Source organism: Hyposmocoma kahamanoa, unplaced genomic scaffold, assembly GCF_003589595.1.
Source record: "Hyposmocoma kahamanoa isolate Upper Pololo Valley unplaced genomic scaffold, ASM358959v1 102, whole genome shotgun sequence".
Lineage (NCBI taxonomy): Eukaryota > Metazoa > Arthropoda > Insecta > Lepidoptera > Cosmopterigidae > Hyposmocoma > Hyposmocoma kahamanoa.
Window position 1 is genome coordinate 581,356 of NW_020653337.1, and position 16,542 is coordinate 597,897.

Consider the following 16,542-nt stretch of genomic DNA (forward strand, 5'->3'; position numbering starts at 1 on the left):
TTATTTCTGTCATACTTGTTTGTGCATGTATGTAATATACATGCACAAAAAATGTATATATGGGCATTCACATCATAAAAATATTAGCAAATTAATTAGCTGTTCATATCAGGTAGGTTTTAGTAATGAAATAATAATTTCATGCATGCTCAACTGCATGCATTAACTGCAGACTTGCAGTCCATCTGGTAGCAGCCTAACATGTTTATTTAACTACCTTAATAAAGTGTGAGCTAAATGGGTACATTATATCTAAATAACACATTAATAGCACAATTCAAATAGTTAACAAACAGTGTCAATGTCTAATAATGTAATAAGGTTGAATAAAAAATAAACAAACATTATAGTGCCTTGAATTCACAGTTTTCAATCTCATCATCATCATTTCAGCTGAAAGACGCTCACTGCTGGACATGGGCTTGTCTAGTCTTTAATTTAAGAGTATCAGATATAGTACTCTACTCTTTACTAATACTCTTTTATTATAAGGTACATATGTGTTAGGATTACCCCAGGCTTTGCGTATGCGTGGTTATCTTGAGTCTTGATTTGGATATGGATGACCTACAAGAATATTTATAGCAAATAGCCAGCTAATACTTCAGAAACCTGATACTTTGGAAATTTTCTTCTTATACAACATTTCTGGTTTGTATTTAAATCAAGTATTAAAATTAATATAGGGATCTATGTGAGTTTGAATTTTTTTTAAAAATGGGGGACTGAATAAACGACCCGTAGTAATCTTCGTGTCCATTTATCAAATAGATAGAATTACAACCATTATCAACCAACATATATCACTGTTATCATATTTTTGTGCATATATTACTCCCACTAGTTCTGTTGATAGAACTACTGGCATTTTTCTTCCCATGTAAAAGCCCTAAGAGTGACTTATTGGCTCTCATATCGTAATAACAATATCAAGTTGATTAACTATTTGTGTGGCTTTTGTAATAAAATAATAATGCTAATTAAGAAATGGTTGATTTGTTATTAATTTATTGCAACATCAAATCTTGCCACAGTACAGACGATATCTACAATTTTTTCATACATTATATCTAGATATGTCTGTGGATGTCTCCTAGTTAAAATATAGTACAAGACAGAAAGGCGTAAAAGCCAATTTGTTCAGAAATTAGTTATTTATTTTTATCCAATTCGGTTCAGTTTCCATACTCTTATGGTTTTTTTACGTAAATATAGGTAAAAAATAATAAAGAATGAACTAAACCATTTATATGTTATATTATACTTAAAAACGCGGAAATAGTGGCTTTGTTAGATGATTGTTAGGTGTTGTTTTTATTCCAGCAATAAACAATAATGGCGGAAGTGGGTTTCCCGGGGCAACACACAACCACCACTACAGTGACTTCCAGCACCACCGTGCAGACGAATATACGGTTCGACCCTTCCTACTTAAAAACATTGCCTGGCTTTCTCAAAGCTGTACAAGTCGTGAGTACCTATTCATTCATTTTATTGAAATAATTGTAGAGATTTAGATTTGCCACTCCGCAAACAACGCCCACGTAGAGAATGCACGATTTTTACTTTTCAATGTTACAATAGGTCACAATAAAACGTAAATATGAATAAAAATTATATAACCAATACACATATCGCACTCCTTTTGCAATAAGGTTGTAACTCAAAATATGTGAAATTCAATGTGTTGCCACTCAGAGATCTTAGACAAATTAAATCTCGTCCAACGTACGTCCAATTGGAATCATAATTTACATAGCCTATACCCTACACGGACCTCTACGAAATAGAGGACTTACCATATCTGCTTATTGAAGTTGTGTATTTCTTTGAAAATTGCCTAACAAAATGAATAAAAAAAAATTTCGAATTTTCTTCAAGCTGAACTGGTCAATAGGAAATTGCCAATAAATACATAATGATTTATACACAATATAATAAACGTGTTTGGACCCCATTGACTTACAATTACTATTAATAGTTGTCATAATCTGAAAATGCAAATCTAAGCCAATTCTATGTATAATAAAACGACCTTCTCAGTTATCGATTGCCATTATCAGCCGGTCAATCGGCACGGACGGCCGCCTGTGACGTCACGAGCATGTGAATTCAACGGCCGCGCGCCGGCCGGGCCGGTGGTGTCATTATGCTGATTGTGATTAAGTTATGGACGCTGTTTACCGATTCGCGTTATCGGTGTTTATTTTACCAGATGAACGAACACGCCCCTTTTATCGGTATTTTACAAACTTTACAACACTTTACATATTGCCCCCTTCCGACTGTCCGGAATTAGCATTGGGTACGTAATTTTTTCAGGGCTTTAGCACCTTTAGGTCTAGCTTGAGTTTCCTCCTATCAACGAGTTATATTCATATGAGATGCATAAAGAAGGTAAAGACGATTACCAGAGAATGTTGCGTTGGAAACTAAGGTGGCACGACTTATTCCGTTACGACTGAAATGTTACACAACACTTAATATCTATATATAACATAAGTACGTCGTAAAATTTGCTATGTAGCCACTTTCCCTTATAATTGGTATGCTACTTGAGTGCGAATGCCGATTACGCGAATGATAATAGTGCGATGACGGTTGCGCGAAAGCTTAAATGCGCGATAGTTCATTTGCGCGAATGGTCAGTTGCGCAAAAGCTTGAATGCGCGACAGTTCATTTGCGCGAATGACGAGCAGGAAAACCGATTTGCGAAAGCTGTAAGGCAGATTAATTGGTGCAAGTACTCCCATGGCTGCAGGTTGTTGCAATTCGGACAAACCCCGTTATAATTTTCGATAATGTTTTTTTGATTGATTGTAATTAAAGATTTTTATATTTTGTTTGGTTAATTTAAATAAAAATTTTACGAAATAAACGTATTATTTATTATGGAAGCTTTGCACTGCTAAGAATTGCAACAACCTGCAGCCGTGGGAGTACTTGCAATAATTAACTTGCCCTCCAGCTTTCGCAAATCTGTCTTCGCGCTATCGTCAAACGAACTATCGCGCAAGTAAGCTTTCGCGCAAGTAAGCTTTCGCGCAACCGTCTTCGCACAATCGTCATTCGCGTAATCGGCATTCACACTCACATAGTACACGCCTTTATAATAGCGGCTTTCGTTCCACTTCTACAGTTATCTAATCGTAGTAAAGAAACTATGGTTATCGGACATCGAAATATTCAATTGTTTAGCTAGCAAGTCTAAGTTTAAACAATAAAAAAGATTTTTTATTTAAATGTTGCATTCCACATGCATGGTAGTAGGCGGGAAAATTTTAAGTTTATAATTCATGGAAACCCAAAACTGGTGAATCGTATATAGGTGTCGTATTTCATCATGATAATGCTCAACCACATAAGTATACCTTTACAGAACCGTTAAAACGATTAGAGTTCAGTTGTGATGTGTTACTTCATCCAACGTATTCGCCTGACATAGCCCTTTCAGATTTTGGACATGACTTTCATAACGAAGAGACCATTTGTATGTTATAAGATAGAAATTTTTGGGTAATTTTCAGGTTAGTTTTATTGACCTAATTTCGGTGGCAATTTTTATTGTTTCAATATTTTAGAATATTACCATTAATTTTTTTTATAATACCAAGTGACGAGACGATCAAGCCGTGCGCCTGGTGATGAGCGACACGCCTATTGGTAACAGTTGCAGTGCCAATCAGAGCTTTGAATCGTAAAGATCAGACATACGTTCACATGACAGACAAGTCCCATGTGTCTGTAATTTCACCAGCACCCTTACCCTTCCAAACCGGAACGCAGTAATGTTCACATTACACCGTGGCGGCAGAAATAGGTAAGGTGGCAGTACTTCCTGGACGAACTCTTTCACAAGGAGCTCTACTGCTGCTAGAATTTCAGGATGCTACACTCGAATAATTAAGTATTACTTAATTACAATAAAATAAATAACTAAAATACATAAAAAATTACAATAGTTGAAATTTCACGATAATAAACTCGAATACTCAAATTAAAACTGTCCCCAAAATGAGGTAGAGAAAAATAATCTGAAAATTACCCTTTTACGAAAGGGAAATATTAAATGGCAAAAGTTTATAGATCAACATGGTTAATACACAATACTTAATTATTTAAAATGTTTCATTTATACTTTAGTACGGCATAGACTTTTTGGTTCATATTTGTCCCGTGTAAGCCCGTGTCGTTTTCAACTCTGCTAATAGATCATCAATTAGTTATTGTTTGGGCTAAATCCCATGTGCGCTAAATATATTATTATTTATCTATACTTCAAGTGATACACGTCGACTGGGTAATACTGCCCTCCCGGAAGGATTCAAAATAAAATCATAGAAAAATTGTTATACCTATTTGTTTTTTCTTTTTTCTATTTAAAACTTTTTTTTCCACATACACTATACCGTAGTGAAGTAATTGCTAGTTACACTTTATAAATATACGTAAAACAAAAATCTATATTTTCGTATCGTTTATATTCCGGAATTTCAGAGGCAAGTGTAATCGATTTTATATGAATTGCTTCCTTAAAGTTTAGGTAAATATATTCTGGATATTTCGATCTCTAATATAATAAGTTAATATAATATAATAAAATAACTATTGAATTAATAACTATTAAAAGCGAGATTCAATTCTTGGAAAGGCCTGCCTACCGCGGCGTCGCGTGTGGTTGTACCGCGTAAATATAACCAACGCGGGGTTTATTCTTTTAACCAGAAATAGATTTTTATTTTCTTTCTCTGGCGTCTGTTCGCTGCGGCACATAGTCGCACATGGAGTTGTTAAGGTCATTATAAACTACGTTGGGGGTCTTTGCCTTTACGTGTAAAACACGCGCGTTAAGATGAAACACCGTTGTCTCATTTATAGATAACCAACATCCTAGCGTTACTTATAAAGAAGCCCACATGATGTAACTACACAAATTCTCACATTTTTCCATACAGATTAAATCTTTCCTTTTAATAAACATACTTCGTGTTCTTCAAACTTGTAGTTATGTTGTATGTAATCAGCTTTAAATGACTGATCAAGCTACCTATTAGGCAATAGATAATTTCGAGTGTCAAGATCAATGATACTGCTTGCAGCCACATTGCCCGTAAACGCCACGACGGCTACCGCGAAGATTCAGGCCACCAGCCCTTTGACCCCAAAACCTAATTTGGCCAGAAACCTTACACCCTAACTCACTGTACACGCTTCGCATGTTTCCCATAATAAGGTAGTCTTAAAATACGTGCAGTGTGCGATATTGCTAATTAGTTAATGAAACTGGAAGTAATGTGATGCATTGCCTCGTTACTTGCGGTAGTATAAGTAGTGCAGACTTTCTTGATTTTCGGAATGGACAACATTGGGTCCAATGTGGTAGGTCCAATTGCAGTGGTCCTCGAGATTGAAGAATTGTGCCGCCGCAGTAAAAGTATCCCAGCGTTGACAGCAAAACGCATTCGTTTAAAGTAAAGAACATTCCAAGTTACGCAACATATGTTTTACAAATTATTTTATTTTAACATTTTAAATTATTTATAAGTTTTGTTATTAATTATTAATAGTAATTGGAATGGATTGGAATGTCTGCTTGGGTTCCTTCATCAGAGGAAATACTGGATCCCAAACTGGTAGTATGGAGAAACTTATAAATTAGGATATTTTTATAATTTCAATGGCCTCTCACCGCATTTTGGGTAGATAACGGACTTTTGAAAGGACCTGGGGTTCGTCGAACTTAATTGAGTGTGCAGGTTTATCCATGACATGCTCGCAGACCGCAGACTTATTTTACGTGTGTTTGACATCAGCTATATGTTCTTTGCTGCGGGTACAAATACTTCGCTTCGTTTGTCTAATATAAGAGAGACCGCACTCGCAGTGAAGCTTGTAAACTCCTGCATCCTGTAAGGGGATGTTACTTCACGGGTCTCAGGACTGAGAAATCTTCCTCAGGGGCTCAAAACAGGTCTTGATTGACGCACTCTTGAGGAGTCTTCCGATCTTGTCTGTAACACCTCTCACATAAGGTAAAATGGTAGATCTCCGTTCGGTTGTAAACGTTGGTTTGTTTGAAAAAAAAAACGCGATTTAGATCTGAAAAATAGTTTCATTTCGTATTTTACCTTACTAGTCAAGTTGTACAGTCAAGAGCACGTCAAGCTTGACACTTTGAACTTTGGACCGTTGTTATCGTAAGTGGCATAGAGTTGGATTTAAATCTTAAGTGGCAAGCTTGATGTGCTCTTGACCCTGTACCTAAATACTGACGGTGACGCTTCTGCACCCTTCAGGTAGCAAGTGCTTGAAGGTGTGTGACGGTTTGGGAGGAAAGTTAGGAAAACTGGATTATGGAACAGAGGAAGCAGACGCTAAAAGGAGTAGATACAGTTGTTCTTTCAAAACAGCAGTTGCTAGAGAAATTCCATGGAAAGTGTCGCCATGTAGAAAACCACGCAACAGGAGTACTTCCTTTTACATTTTAAATGTAACCGGTATATTTTCGACAGTCCTAAAGTTACTTCCATAGTATAACGTCTTACGAGATTCTCATGTGGGGTAAAGCGGCAGTCATAAAAACAATATTTGTGTTGCAAAAACGAGCGATTCGTTCTGTGTAGATACCGTGTAGGTTCTCGGGTTTCACTCTGAGAAAAGTTTAAGGATACTGATATCATGACTGTGGCATCATAGTACATTAATACAGATATTTTGTATGCCCGTAAAAATATATATAATTTCATTAAGAAAGAAGATGTCCATAATATTAACCTTAGAGCTAAATCCTAACTCATGGTCAAGTCCATGATTCGTTTAACTAGGGTGAACGGTTCTATTGTGGGGAACTGTATACGTTTTTACAATACGATTCCGGAGCATATATTAAGCTAGTCAATATATTAAGCTAGTTAATTGAAGACTACGTGTTGGATAAAGATGTATGGAAAGACGAGATGACTCTAAATTCCACACAAATTTGATTCAAAGTGTATTTCATAGAGAGAGCAATCCCTAGGGTTTTCGAGGGTAAATTTATTTTACCTATATAATGATTAATTGACTTTGTTCAGATCATTTGTATCAATATCAATGTATTTTATCGATTCCATTTTAAATGATTATCACTAATATCAGGTTTCTTACCACGGTATGACTTCTTTTTATTTTCCCGATATTTCGGAACGGTTGCACGCTCCACGGTCACGGGTTGACTGGACGGCGGCAGATGACAGCTTTAAGAGCAGACATATCTGTCTACCCTCTTGCGCTGTCGACGACTACCTTCATCGCGATTTGTTGTGGCGTTACCATTGTCACTCACTTTTTTCACACAAACCACACTCACTGTATCCACACGCGAAACTGAACTCGAGGTATTTTTGTTTTTATTACTGCACGCACTAAGGACCGGATTCCATGCACTGGACAGTTTAAAACCATCATCATGGTTAAATGTTTTGTACTTCGTGATCTCGATGGCTTCACGTACCAACCGCGTTATGTAGTGACGTTCTGTCGAGAGTACCTGGGGGCTATGCAACTCGATCCAGTGGTTAGTGTCAGTCTGTGTGAGATGTTGTGCTATAGCCGACTTCTGTGCATCATTGTTTTTTACTGCTCGGATGTGTTCTTTCATACGATCGACAATTGTTCGTTTAGTCTGACCGATATACGAGCTCCCACAACTGCAGTTCACTTTATAGACACCCGGTGTTTGTAAAGGAAGGTGGCCTTTTGGTGAACGTAACATTTTTCCTATTTTGGTTAAGGGGGTGAAAACAGTTTTTATGGAAAACTTTCTTAGCAACCTGGCTATTTTATCTGACACCCCTTGTACACAGGGCAGAAAAACTGGTAGTCTCTGTACGTCAATTTGCTTCTTCCTTTTGTGTATTGGTTTAAATGTTTTTATTTTGTATCCATTCTGTCGCAAAACCGTCTTATCGTGCTCCTGTTCCTGTGGTAGGTGGTGTGAATCACAAAGACCATAAGCTTTATTGGTTAATGATCTGACGACCGAATGTAGGTGTTTTGGGTGGTGATGTGAAGTGGCATGTAAATATTTGTCCGTAAACCAACTGGTTTTCTGTACACAGAATGACCGAGTGAACCGTCTTGTCGGACTTTGACCAATACATCCAAAAATGCAAGCTCGCGATTTTTCTCAATTTCACAATTGAACTTCATTTTGTTATGGGTGTTGTTAAGACGTGCTAAATAATTTTGTATATTTTGCTCCTTTCCTTCCATTATGCAAAATACGTCATCAACGTACCTCTTCCATAATTTTATTGTTGCAATTTTTAAAATTTTTTCAAAATTTTTATTGAGCAATCTCCATTGGGATGTTATTTTCTTGAAGTTTCACTTTGGTAACGTCGATGCACTCCTTTATTGGTACGTTTGTGAAAATAGACTCAACGTCATAACTAACCATTGTCTCATTCTCGTTAACTGTGGTACTGTTTAGGATCTCAATGAAATGCCTGGAGTCCTTCACAAAGGAGTTCGTTGTGGCTACTAGAGGTGTTAGTGTACGAGACACATATTTTGCCAATTCAAACGTGGGTGAGTCTATCTGACTCACACTATTGGTCGTAATGGTACGTTAGTTTTGTGGATCTTTGGCAAACCGTTAAGCCATTATTATTATTCCATTTTGTTTACACAAATGATACTCCTATTTGTTTCACTCATACATAACTCTCATTCCTTGTCTTTGTTACGTGTCGTAAATTGTAACGTATTTAAAAACCTACAAGTTATAAAGGAATTCATACTGGAGGAGTCCAAAAAATAGAGGCACATGATTTTATAACACTTTAAAAATTACATGTTATAAACTTAAAAAATGCAAAATATATATATTAATACCTAAATGAAGCAAGACATCTCATATTGACTAAAGCTTCGTGGAAAATGCATATGATACATATATCAAAAATCTTGCATAATAAATTATAAAATATAGGACCCTAAGTATATAGCTAGAATATGTATGTATTTAATTATACATATACATTTGATAGAGGAAAATAAAAACGTCCTCTGCTCCACAATACTAGATAAAAATAATTAAAAATGTTGAAAAATGCTGTGTATTGATTGTGTGTGATTAAGAGGGTATGAAATTAAACCTATAGGATCGGTGTATAATTAAACCATTGTTTAAAAAAGGAATAAGGAAATAAGTTAAAACTAACGTTCGATATCCTTTCCGCTAGTCACAATGAAAATATTGGAGCGAATAATTTATAATAATATTTAATAAATGAAGAAGCATCCAGTCCGTGCGCCCAAACCAAATTCAACATACCTTTCTCTATTTTTGTCACTGCGTCCTCTTTATAAACCACATCGTTCACGGATGTATTCTTCACTCTCCCAAATAACCACATTTCACATGTTTTTTAAGATTAACGATAATTGTGTTATGCACTAAATTTCCATTTTATGGCTACGGTTTAAGATGCAAATTATTGACATTTTTTAATAAAAAAATAATGAAAGCGCGCAAGCAATACATTTCCAATTTATATTGACTATATAGGTCATTTTATGTGCAAGTTCAAATCCCTAGACCTTATTTAAGAAACTTATCCCTGAATTCCAGGTTTGCAGTCTCCTCGGTTTCATCTGTATCCTAAGCTCCTACTTCAGATATATCTCGAAAGGCGCCTACTACAGTTGGATCTCAATGATCGCCTTCTGGTTCACGGGTATTCTCCTGGGCTTTTACCTGTTCCACATCGTGGAGAAGTTCTACAAGATTCCATGGCTCAAAATTGAATTTCTTTTCTGTGCCCTTTGGACGTTTTTCTACCTTATCGCCGCTAGCCTCGCCTGCACGGTGCATGAAAACGCTTATTCTGCCGCTGCGGTAAGTGTTATGTGTAATTTCAAGACAATGTAATATTTTATTTTTATTTAATAGCATGATGTTTTTACTACCGTCATATTTATCTATTTTGTGTGAAAATTCCACTAGTTTGTTATTATGTTGATATTCAATAAGTAGCAGTAGAGCTCCTTGTGAAAGAGTTCGTCCAGGATAGTACTGCCACCTTACCTATTTCTGCCGCCAAGCAGTAATGTCAGCATTACGTGTTCCGGTTTTGAAGGGCAAGGGTGCTGGTGAAATAATAGGCACAGGGTATTTGTCAACTTATGTCCCAGGGTAACGAGCGCAGTGGCAGTGGCGCTCAGTTCTTTGCGTGGCATTGCAGCCGTTATGGACGGCATGGCTTGCCACCATCAGGTGCACGACTTGTTCGTCCCGTCACTTGATATTATAAAACAAATATTGCAATTGATAGAGCAACATCTCTGTCACTTTTCTGTAGGGCTAGCACAACAGAGTGCGACTTGCGCGAGAGCGACATAAACCGCAAGATCTCTATGTGAGAATAGCAGTATCTCGCGCATTACGTCGCTGTCACGCCCTGTCGTGCTAGCCTTACCGGTAGCTGTAAAGGTACCCGAGTGAGTGAAGAAACTTTCATTAGTTTTCACTGGTGGCGCTACGGCAATAAAGTCGTTTGTAACCAATACAATTATACGTAACAATTACATTCGAAAGGTGTGCTGGCTCGATCCGAAGTTCCGTTAACAAAGCGGTAGCCACGTCGAAAGGACAGTCGCTGATTCGAATCCTGTCGGGTGGAAGGAGATTTTCTTTGTGATGGTTTAAATCTAAGTGTATTATAGCTTTGATCACAAAGAGCTGAGGGGCACTGCCACTGCGCCCGACACTCTGATACATCTGATACGTTGACTAGTCCCATGTGCCTGTAGTTTTACCTTTACCCTTCGAAACCGGAACGCAGTAACGCTCACATCACTGCTTGGCATTCTTATGTCGTTGATATTCCACCTATTCGCACTAAGCGCTTTGCCTCCTCATTTCTGATGCGTACGGCAAAGGAATGGAATGCTCTACCGGTATCTGTATTTCCCGAAAAGTACAATTTGGGGCTATTCAAGGCTAGAGTGAATAGGCATTTTTTAGGCAAACGCGTCCCATCGTCGGTCACATCGTCGCTTAACAGCAGGTGAGATTGTGGCCAAGCGTGTGTCTATTATATATTAAAAAAAAAAAAAAGGGTAAGGTGGGAGTACTACCCAGGATCAACTCTTTCACAAGGAGCTCTACTGTTACTAACTCTTTCTTACTATCTAATAACTACGTGGTAAGGTTTTGGGAGTATTAACGTGGCATCGACTAGAGCCGGTGAGAAAAAGCATGATGTCAATGCAATAAGAGAGAAAAAGAAGAACATCTACCTACATATAGTATCTACCTATATACATAAATCTGTTGCTTCTTTTAAATTAGTCTATAAGAAGTTTTTATTATCTCAATTATAATCTCAATACATAAGGTAGTCGTGCATTGCTTGCAAAGTTCTTAAAAAGTGATCAGAGCCAATTTGTACAATGTGTTAACACTAATCACCTCACTTACACTGCAGATACTCACCTCACTTACACTACATATACTCACGTCACTTACACTACGTATACTCACCTCACTTACACTACATTATAATCAAATTTTTGGTATTTATTTCATTTTTATTATTATGTATCTATGTTAGGATTAGTTTATGGTTTTGTTTAATATTTTAAGTTTTGATTTATATTTGTAAGTAAGTTTCTTTGTTTTATTTTTATCTTCCCGCCTGCTTGGACGAGGCGCCATCTTTCTTTTTGTCCATATATGGCGCCACTGAAAACCAGCGTAATAAGGCGTTCTTCAACGTCTCATTACAAAAAGCTGAGTGGTGACCGTTTTGGTAACAAAACTAATGTATGATTGTGTTTGTTTTGTATTATTTATTGTAAAATGTTGCCAAATAAATTATTTTTCTTTCTTTCTTTCTATAGCTTTTTTCTTACACGGCATAATGTGATTCAGAGTCGATACTTGTGGTTACACCCTTAAGCGTACAGAAGTTTGTCTACAAATTTCAATAAAATATTTAAGCATACCTGTCTTTTCAAAAGACAGGTACTTTTCAAATTCCAGTCGCTCTAATTTAGTTTCCAGAAGATTAGTTAGCAATCGCCAGATTTGCTGTGTTTTGATTAGTCTTTTTGGTTCTCGCATTTATGTTTTTGTGTTCACAATAATATATAAACAAGTAATATTTATAGCATATCTTTTGCTTATGTATGTATTTATGTATATAAAGTTTACCTATGTGTGTATGTCTGTCATGTGTATATTATCATAATTTTATACTTTTTATTCAGGTTAGAATGTTAATTTTATTGTACTATTAATTAGTCCCGCAAACTAATTTTTTACACCACGGCTAGGGCTAGCTGGAAGAGGTGTCTTCTAGAGATAAGTTCACCTTTGTATATGTCCTTTATAACAATGTTTTATATGTCATGTCTTTGTGCAATAAATAATTATTATAAATTTATCCCTAACAAGTATTTTCAATTAATCGATTTCAGTTCTTCGGTTTCGTAGCGATGGCGGCGTACGGCATCGATAGCTTTCTGAAGTTCACCGCGGTGAAAGCGGGGGGCCTGGCGCAAGGCACGAGAGTCGTCTCCAAGCAGACCACGGCCGCGGTCAATACCCCACCTGGACGCCCTGAAGGGTATTAGAGAGGGCTAGTCGTACGTAGATTATTTGCTGTGGTCAGGCTAAGGGGATAATCATTAATCGTTTCGTAAGATCGCCAGTGTATTCGTTTTTCCTATAAAAAACAACGAAAGGTAAATGTTTCATAATAATAGCTAAAAACAATGTGACATAACAACTAAAGTACTGTACTCATTAGCAAACATGTTTTGCAGTATTCGTTAATGAATATATAACTCACCCGACACGTCTCCTGACAAATCGGTGTTTAATGTAGGATGACATGTCGGCTAACGTAAGTATTCATTGCGAACAAGTTGTCTAACACTGCCTACATGTTCACCAATGAATCCCTATTGTAATGTAATATGCAGCGTGTCTATAAACTCGGCGTGAAAACTCAAGAAGTTTATTCTGTTTTCCGAAACGAATTGCTTTCGTGGATGATTTTTTGTCCCTATGCAAGATTTGGTATGCCCAGAGTTCGGTTTTTAAATGTTTTTAAATCTGTGAAAAGATAAAAATTTAAATAAGTATAATGACTAAAGTCGTCAGATTAGAACTGCCCGCCGATCGTAATCAGCGGCTGATCATTATCAACGTTTTTTACACGCTATGGTCTGTAGTACTGTTACTAAAAATAATAAACTTAAAGAATGTTTGTAAATAATCTCAGTATAGAGTACTAAAAAACCGACCTCAAAAGTACGTGGAATTACATATAATTACCAAGTTTTATTGAAATCGGTTACCGGAAAGTAACCCTCCACTATACGGGTCACTGTATAAAAGCCACTACACGGGACTTGATGCAGGAGGTCATCGGTTCTCACTGCTCAAAGTATATTGAGAGAGAAAAACGCCTTGAATTGAAGAATGGCAAAATCAATCATTAAAATAATTGCTCCTTATAATTAAATTTAGGCGCTATTTATAAAAAAGAATCTTCATGCGTGAACAGCCACCCTTAGATGAGGATAATTTTCTTCAAAATAATATGGAACCACTATGGAGGTATCCTCTTTCCAACAAAAAAGAATCATGAAAATCGGTTCACATATACCGGAGTTATCGCCTAACGTACATATAAAAAAACATAGTCGAATTGAGAACCTTCTCCTTTTTTTGAAGTCGGTTAAAAAACTACCACATGTAAATAAATGCTCTTAAATATAATATGAATATGAAGCACATAGACAGCAACGTGATTCATTTTAATTTAACGGAAATATTGTATTTACTAAAGTAGCTAATACATAATTAAAATAATAACATTTTTAACAGCCTTCGACCGAACCGAGCCGAACGGTTACTATGCTGGTCTGCCACGCAAAGGTCCCGGGTTTGATTCCCGGGCCGGGAGAAATATTAGTATGACCTACATTTATTTCTCTCGTGAATTTGGGTGTAATTTGTGTTTGAGTATGTGTGTCCATGGCATCCGCGACATAGGGTTTCCCTAGAACTCCTTACGTTTTGGCGTCGACTTTGTAGACACCGTATTAAATAAATGAACAACATGTACTTACAAAGCATTAATCCAGTGTTCTTGTATATAAAGTAATTATTCTTGTAATGCTGAGTCACGTCGTCCTGAGCGGTATCGTGTCCTTCCTTTTTACTACTCTCGCATTTCGTTAACTCACCCGCTTGTAAAACAATTTTGGTTTTTAGACTCGGCGTTACGCGAACAATCCACTTCGTATATTTAATTTTTATTAAAATTAAGGTACCTTTTTATTTTATTAAAAAAAGCTTAGTGTAACCAAAGATAGTATGAGATGGCTCAATTTTGATCTGAAATTGAATGCAATGACATTGATGAGGGGGAAATTTATTTCCTAAGCCTTGTAAGATTTTTTACATCAAATGTGTATTTTGTATTTAATTTTTTTACGAATTTATTTAAAGAAAATCTAGCAAAACTGTAAATTAATATTTAAAAACATTGGCGCCATACACAGCAACGAATTTAGAAACACGTACCTGCACATATTTATACATAATGACGCTATACAACCTCTATTTTTCTACACGCGTATTCTCCAAGTCAATTGTAGTTTCAGATAATATCTAGGTTTAGTGATTACTTTTTATACAATGACTGTTTTATCAATTTTAGATAGAAACAAGAGAGGGCAACTTATTGCTAAACAAAAAACCTTAATGGATCAAAGCCTGAAGGCACCAATTCCATTCCAAGCATTACTAAATCTTTTGCTATAGTAATGAAAACAAATCAGGGATCCATAGTCTTGATCGTCTAGCCACAGATTACTTAGACTAGCTACGTTCCTAACAGTTTTAGATGCAGTTGATGCAGAGTAATACGTGAGTTGGAATTGGTACCATTCAATCGTTTGGGTTGACAATTAATTTTAATTGCAATTTTATATATATTTCTTGTTTTACATTTGACTGCTACAATTTAATATCTTTCTTAGTATTAAGATTTAACCACCTGCCGTTAACTTAGTTGTGTAAGTTAAGCTTTTAAATTAAGAACATGGTATAAAAACCCTTTTGAAATGTTTGTATGTGTTTAAAGATACAGGGTGTCGGAAAAAAATACAGTCAACACTATGACTTAGATGAAATTGAGTAAAATTTATTTATTAAAAAAATGAAGTCTAGAAAATGTAATTGTATTATCACAAGTTTTTTGTAAGATGGTATATCAAAAAATTAAATAATAATCATTTCAAATCATATTTATTATAATAATATTGTAACAATAAGTGTCCAATTGTTATGGCCTTACACTTTGCACAAAGTCAATGATAATGTATGTAATGTAATTGATTACTCGTATGTGTTACACTGCATTTTACACTTCAGTATTTTACACTATTTTTAATGTACATTTTCTTAAGAATAAAGTGTTATTAAAAAGTTTTTTATTCGAATTTCTCTCTTGTCCACTTCGAAAATGCGTTAGTTTGGCTTTCGAACGGGAACGGAGAGGACAACCAGTGCGGAGTAATAAATTGGCCTGTAGGTTTCCTAGTTGCTCTAACCAAATCAAAATTACTATTTTTAAGGCGTTCTGTCAATTATTTTACACGAACCAGAGCATCAATTACATTCAAAAAGCATACAATGCCCTCCGCGTTCGTTACAATAATGCCTTCAGAATGCTGTTGGGGCTCCTTCGTCATTGCAGCGCTTCAGGGTGTCGCCCAGGAACGTACTGATGACTTTTATGCCATTACGGAATAGGGTTGCGCCTCTGGACCGTGTGCTAAGTAGTCAAAACGGGATTCTGAAAGCATTTGCCAATTAATATGATTGTTCCAACCAGAAGTTCTGGGTGGACCTGATTCCATGTAGCTAGGTAAATAAATTTTATTATTATACGGCTCTTATTGCATACCCGCCGCATTTTTACGCGCCATACTGCATTTACTTAATTTCGGAAGAACTTACAAACCGTACGAACCGAAATCAAGTGCGGTTTCAAACAGCCAGTAGGCTGAGAAATAACTAAATAGTAATCTTATAGTAATAATAATACATGGAAGCTTATGGAAGTACCAAATATTACTAACGGTTTTATGGATGCAATTATCTGAAATAAATGATTATTATTATTTACGATCTAATACAATTTTTATTTTTGAAATTCTAGTGTTTTTTTCAACAAAAAAAGTTAAAAATAATAGGTTTCTTACCACGGTATGACTTCTTTTTATTTTAGAATTAGAGTCAACCCGTGACCATGGAGCGTGCAACCATTCCGAAATATCGGGAAAATAAAAAGAAGTCATACCATGGTAAGAAACCTGATATTAGTGATAATCGTTTAGTGAATAACCACGAAAGTCTTAAAATCTACATAAAAAATAATAAGTAATATTCCATGACAAATTTTGCTTTTTCTTTTAAATTAGGTGTGTAACGCGATGCGCGCAAGCTCGAATACTTTCTCGCTCACACACCG

At 36.1% G+C, this 16,542-nt stretch overlaps 1 protein-coding gene across 1 annotated transcript; it reads left to right on the forward strand.

Moving 5' to 3' along the window:
* Positions 1-1,323: 1,323 nt before the first annotated feature.
* Positions 1,324-13,549, forward strand: LOC113232329 (CKLF-like MARVEL transmembrane domain-containing protein 4). Its single transcript, XM_026467010.1, has 3 exons — positions 1,324-1,470; positions 9,618-9,884; positions 12,470-13,549. The coding sequence occupies exons 1-3, from the start codon at positions 1,336-1,338 to the stop codon at positions 12,623-12,625; spliced, it is 558 nt and encodes a 185-aa protein (XP_026322795.1). The 5' UTR covers positions 1,324-1,335; the 3' UTR covers positions 12,626-13,549.
* Positions 13,550-16,542: the final 2,993 nt, after the last annotated feature.

What these genes read in the sequence shown, in the direction of transcription:
- LOC113232329 (XM_026467010.1), top strand. Translation starts at nt 1,336, where the DNA reads ATGGCGGAAGTGGGTTTCCCGGGGCAACACACAACCACCACTACAGTG. An exon ending in TTCTCAAAGCTGTACAAGTC is followed by an intron (nt 1,471 to 9,617) that starts GTGAGTACCTAT and finishes CCTGAATTCCAG; the next exon opens with GTTTGCAGTCTCCTCGGTTT. An exon ending in ACGCTTATTCTGCCGCTGCG is followed by an intron (nt 9,885 to 12,469) that starts GTAAGTGTTATG and finishes AATCGATTTCAG; the next exon opens with TTCTTCGGTTTCGTAGCGAT.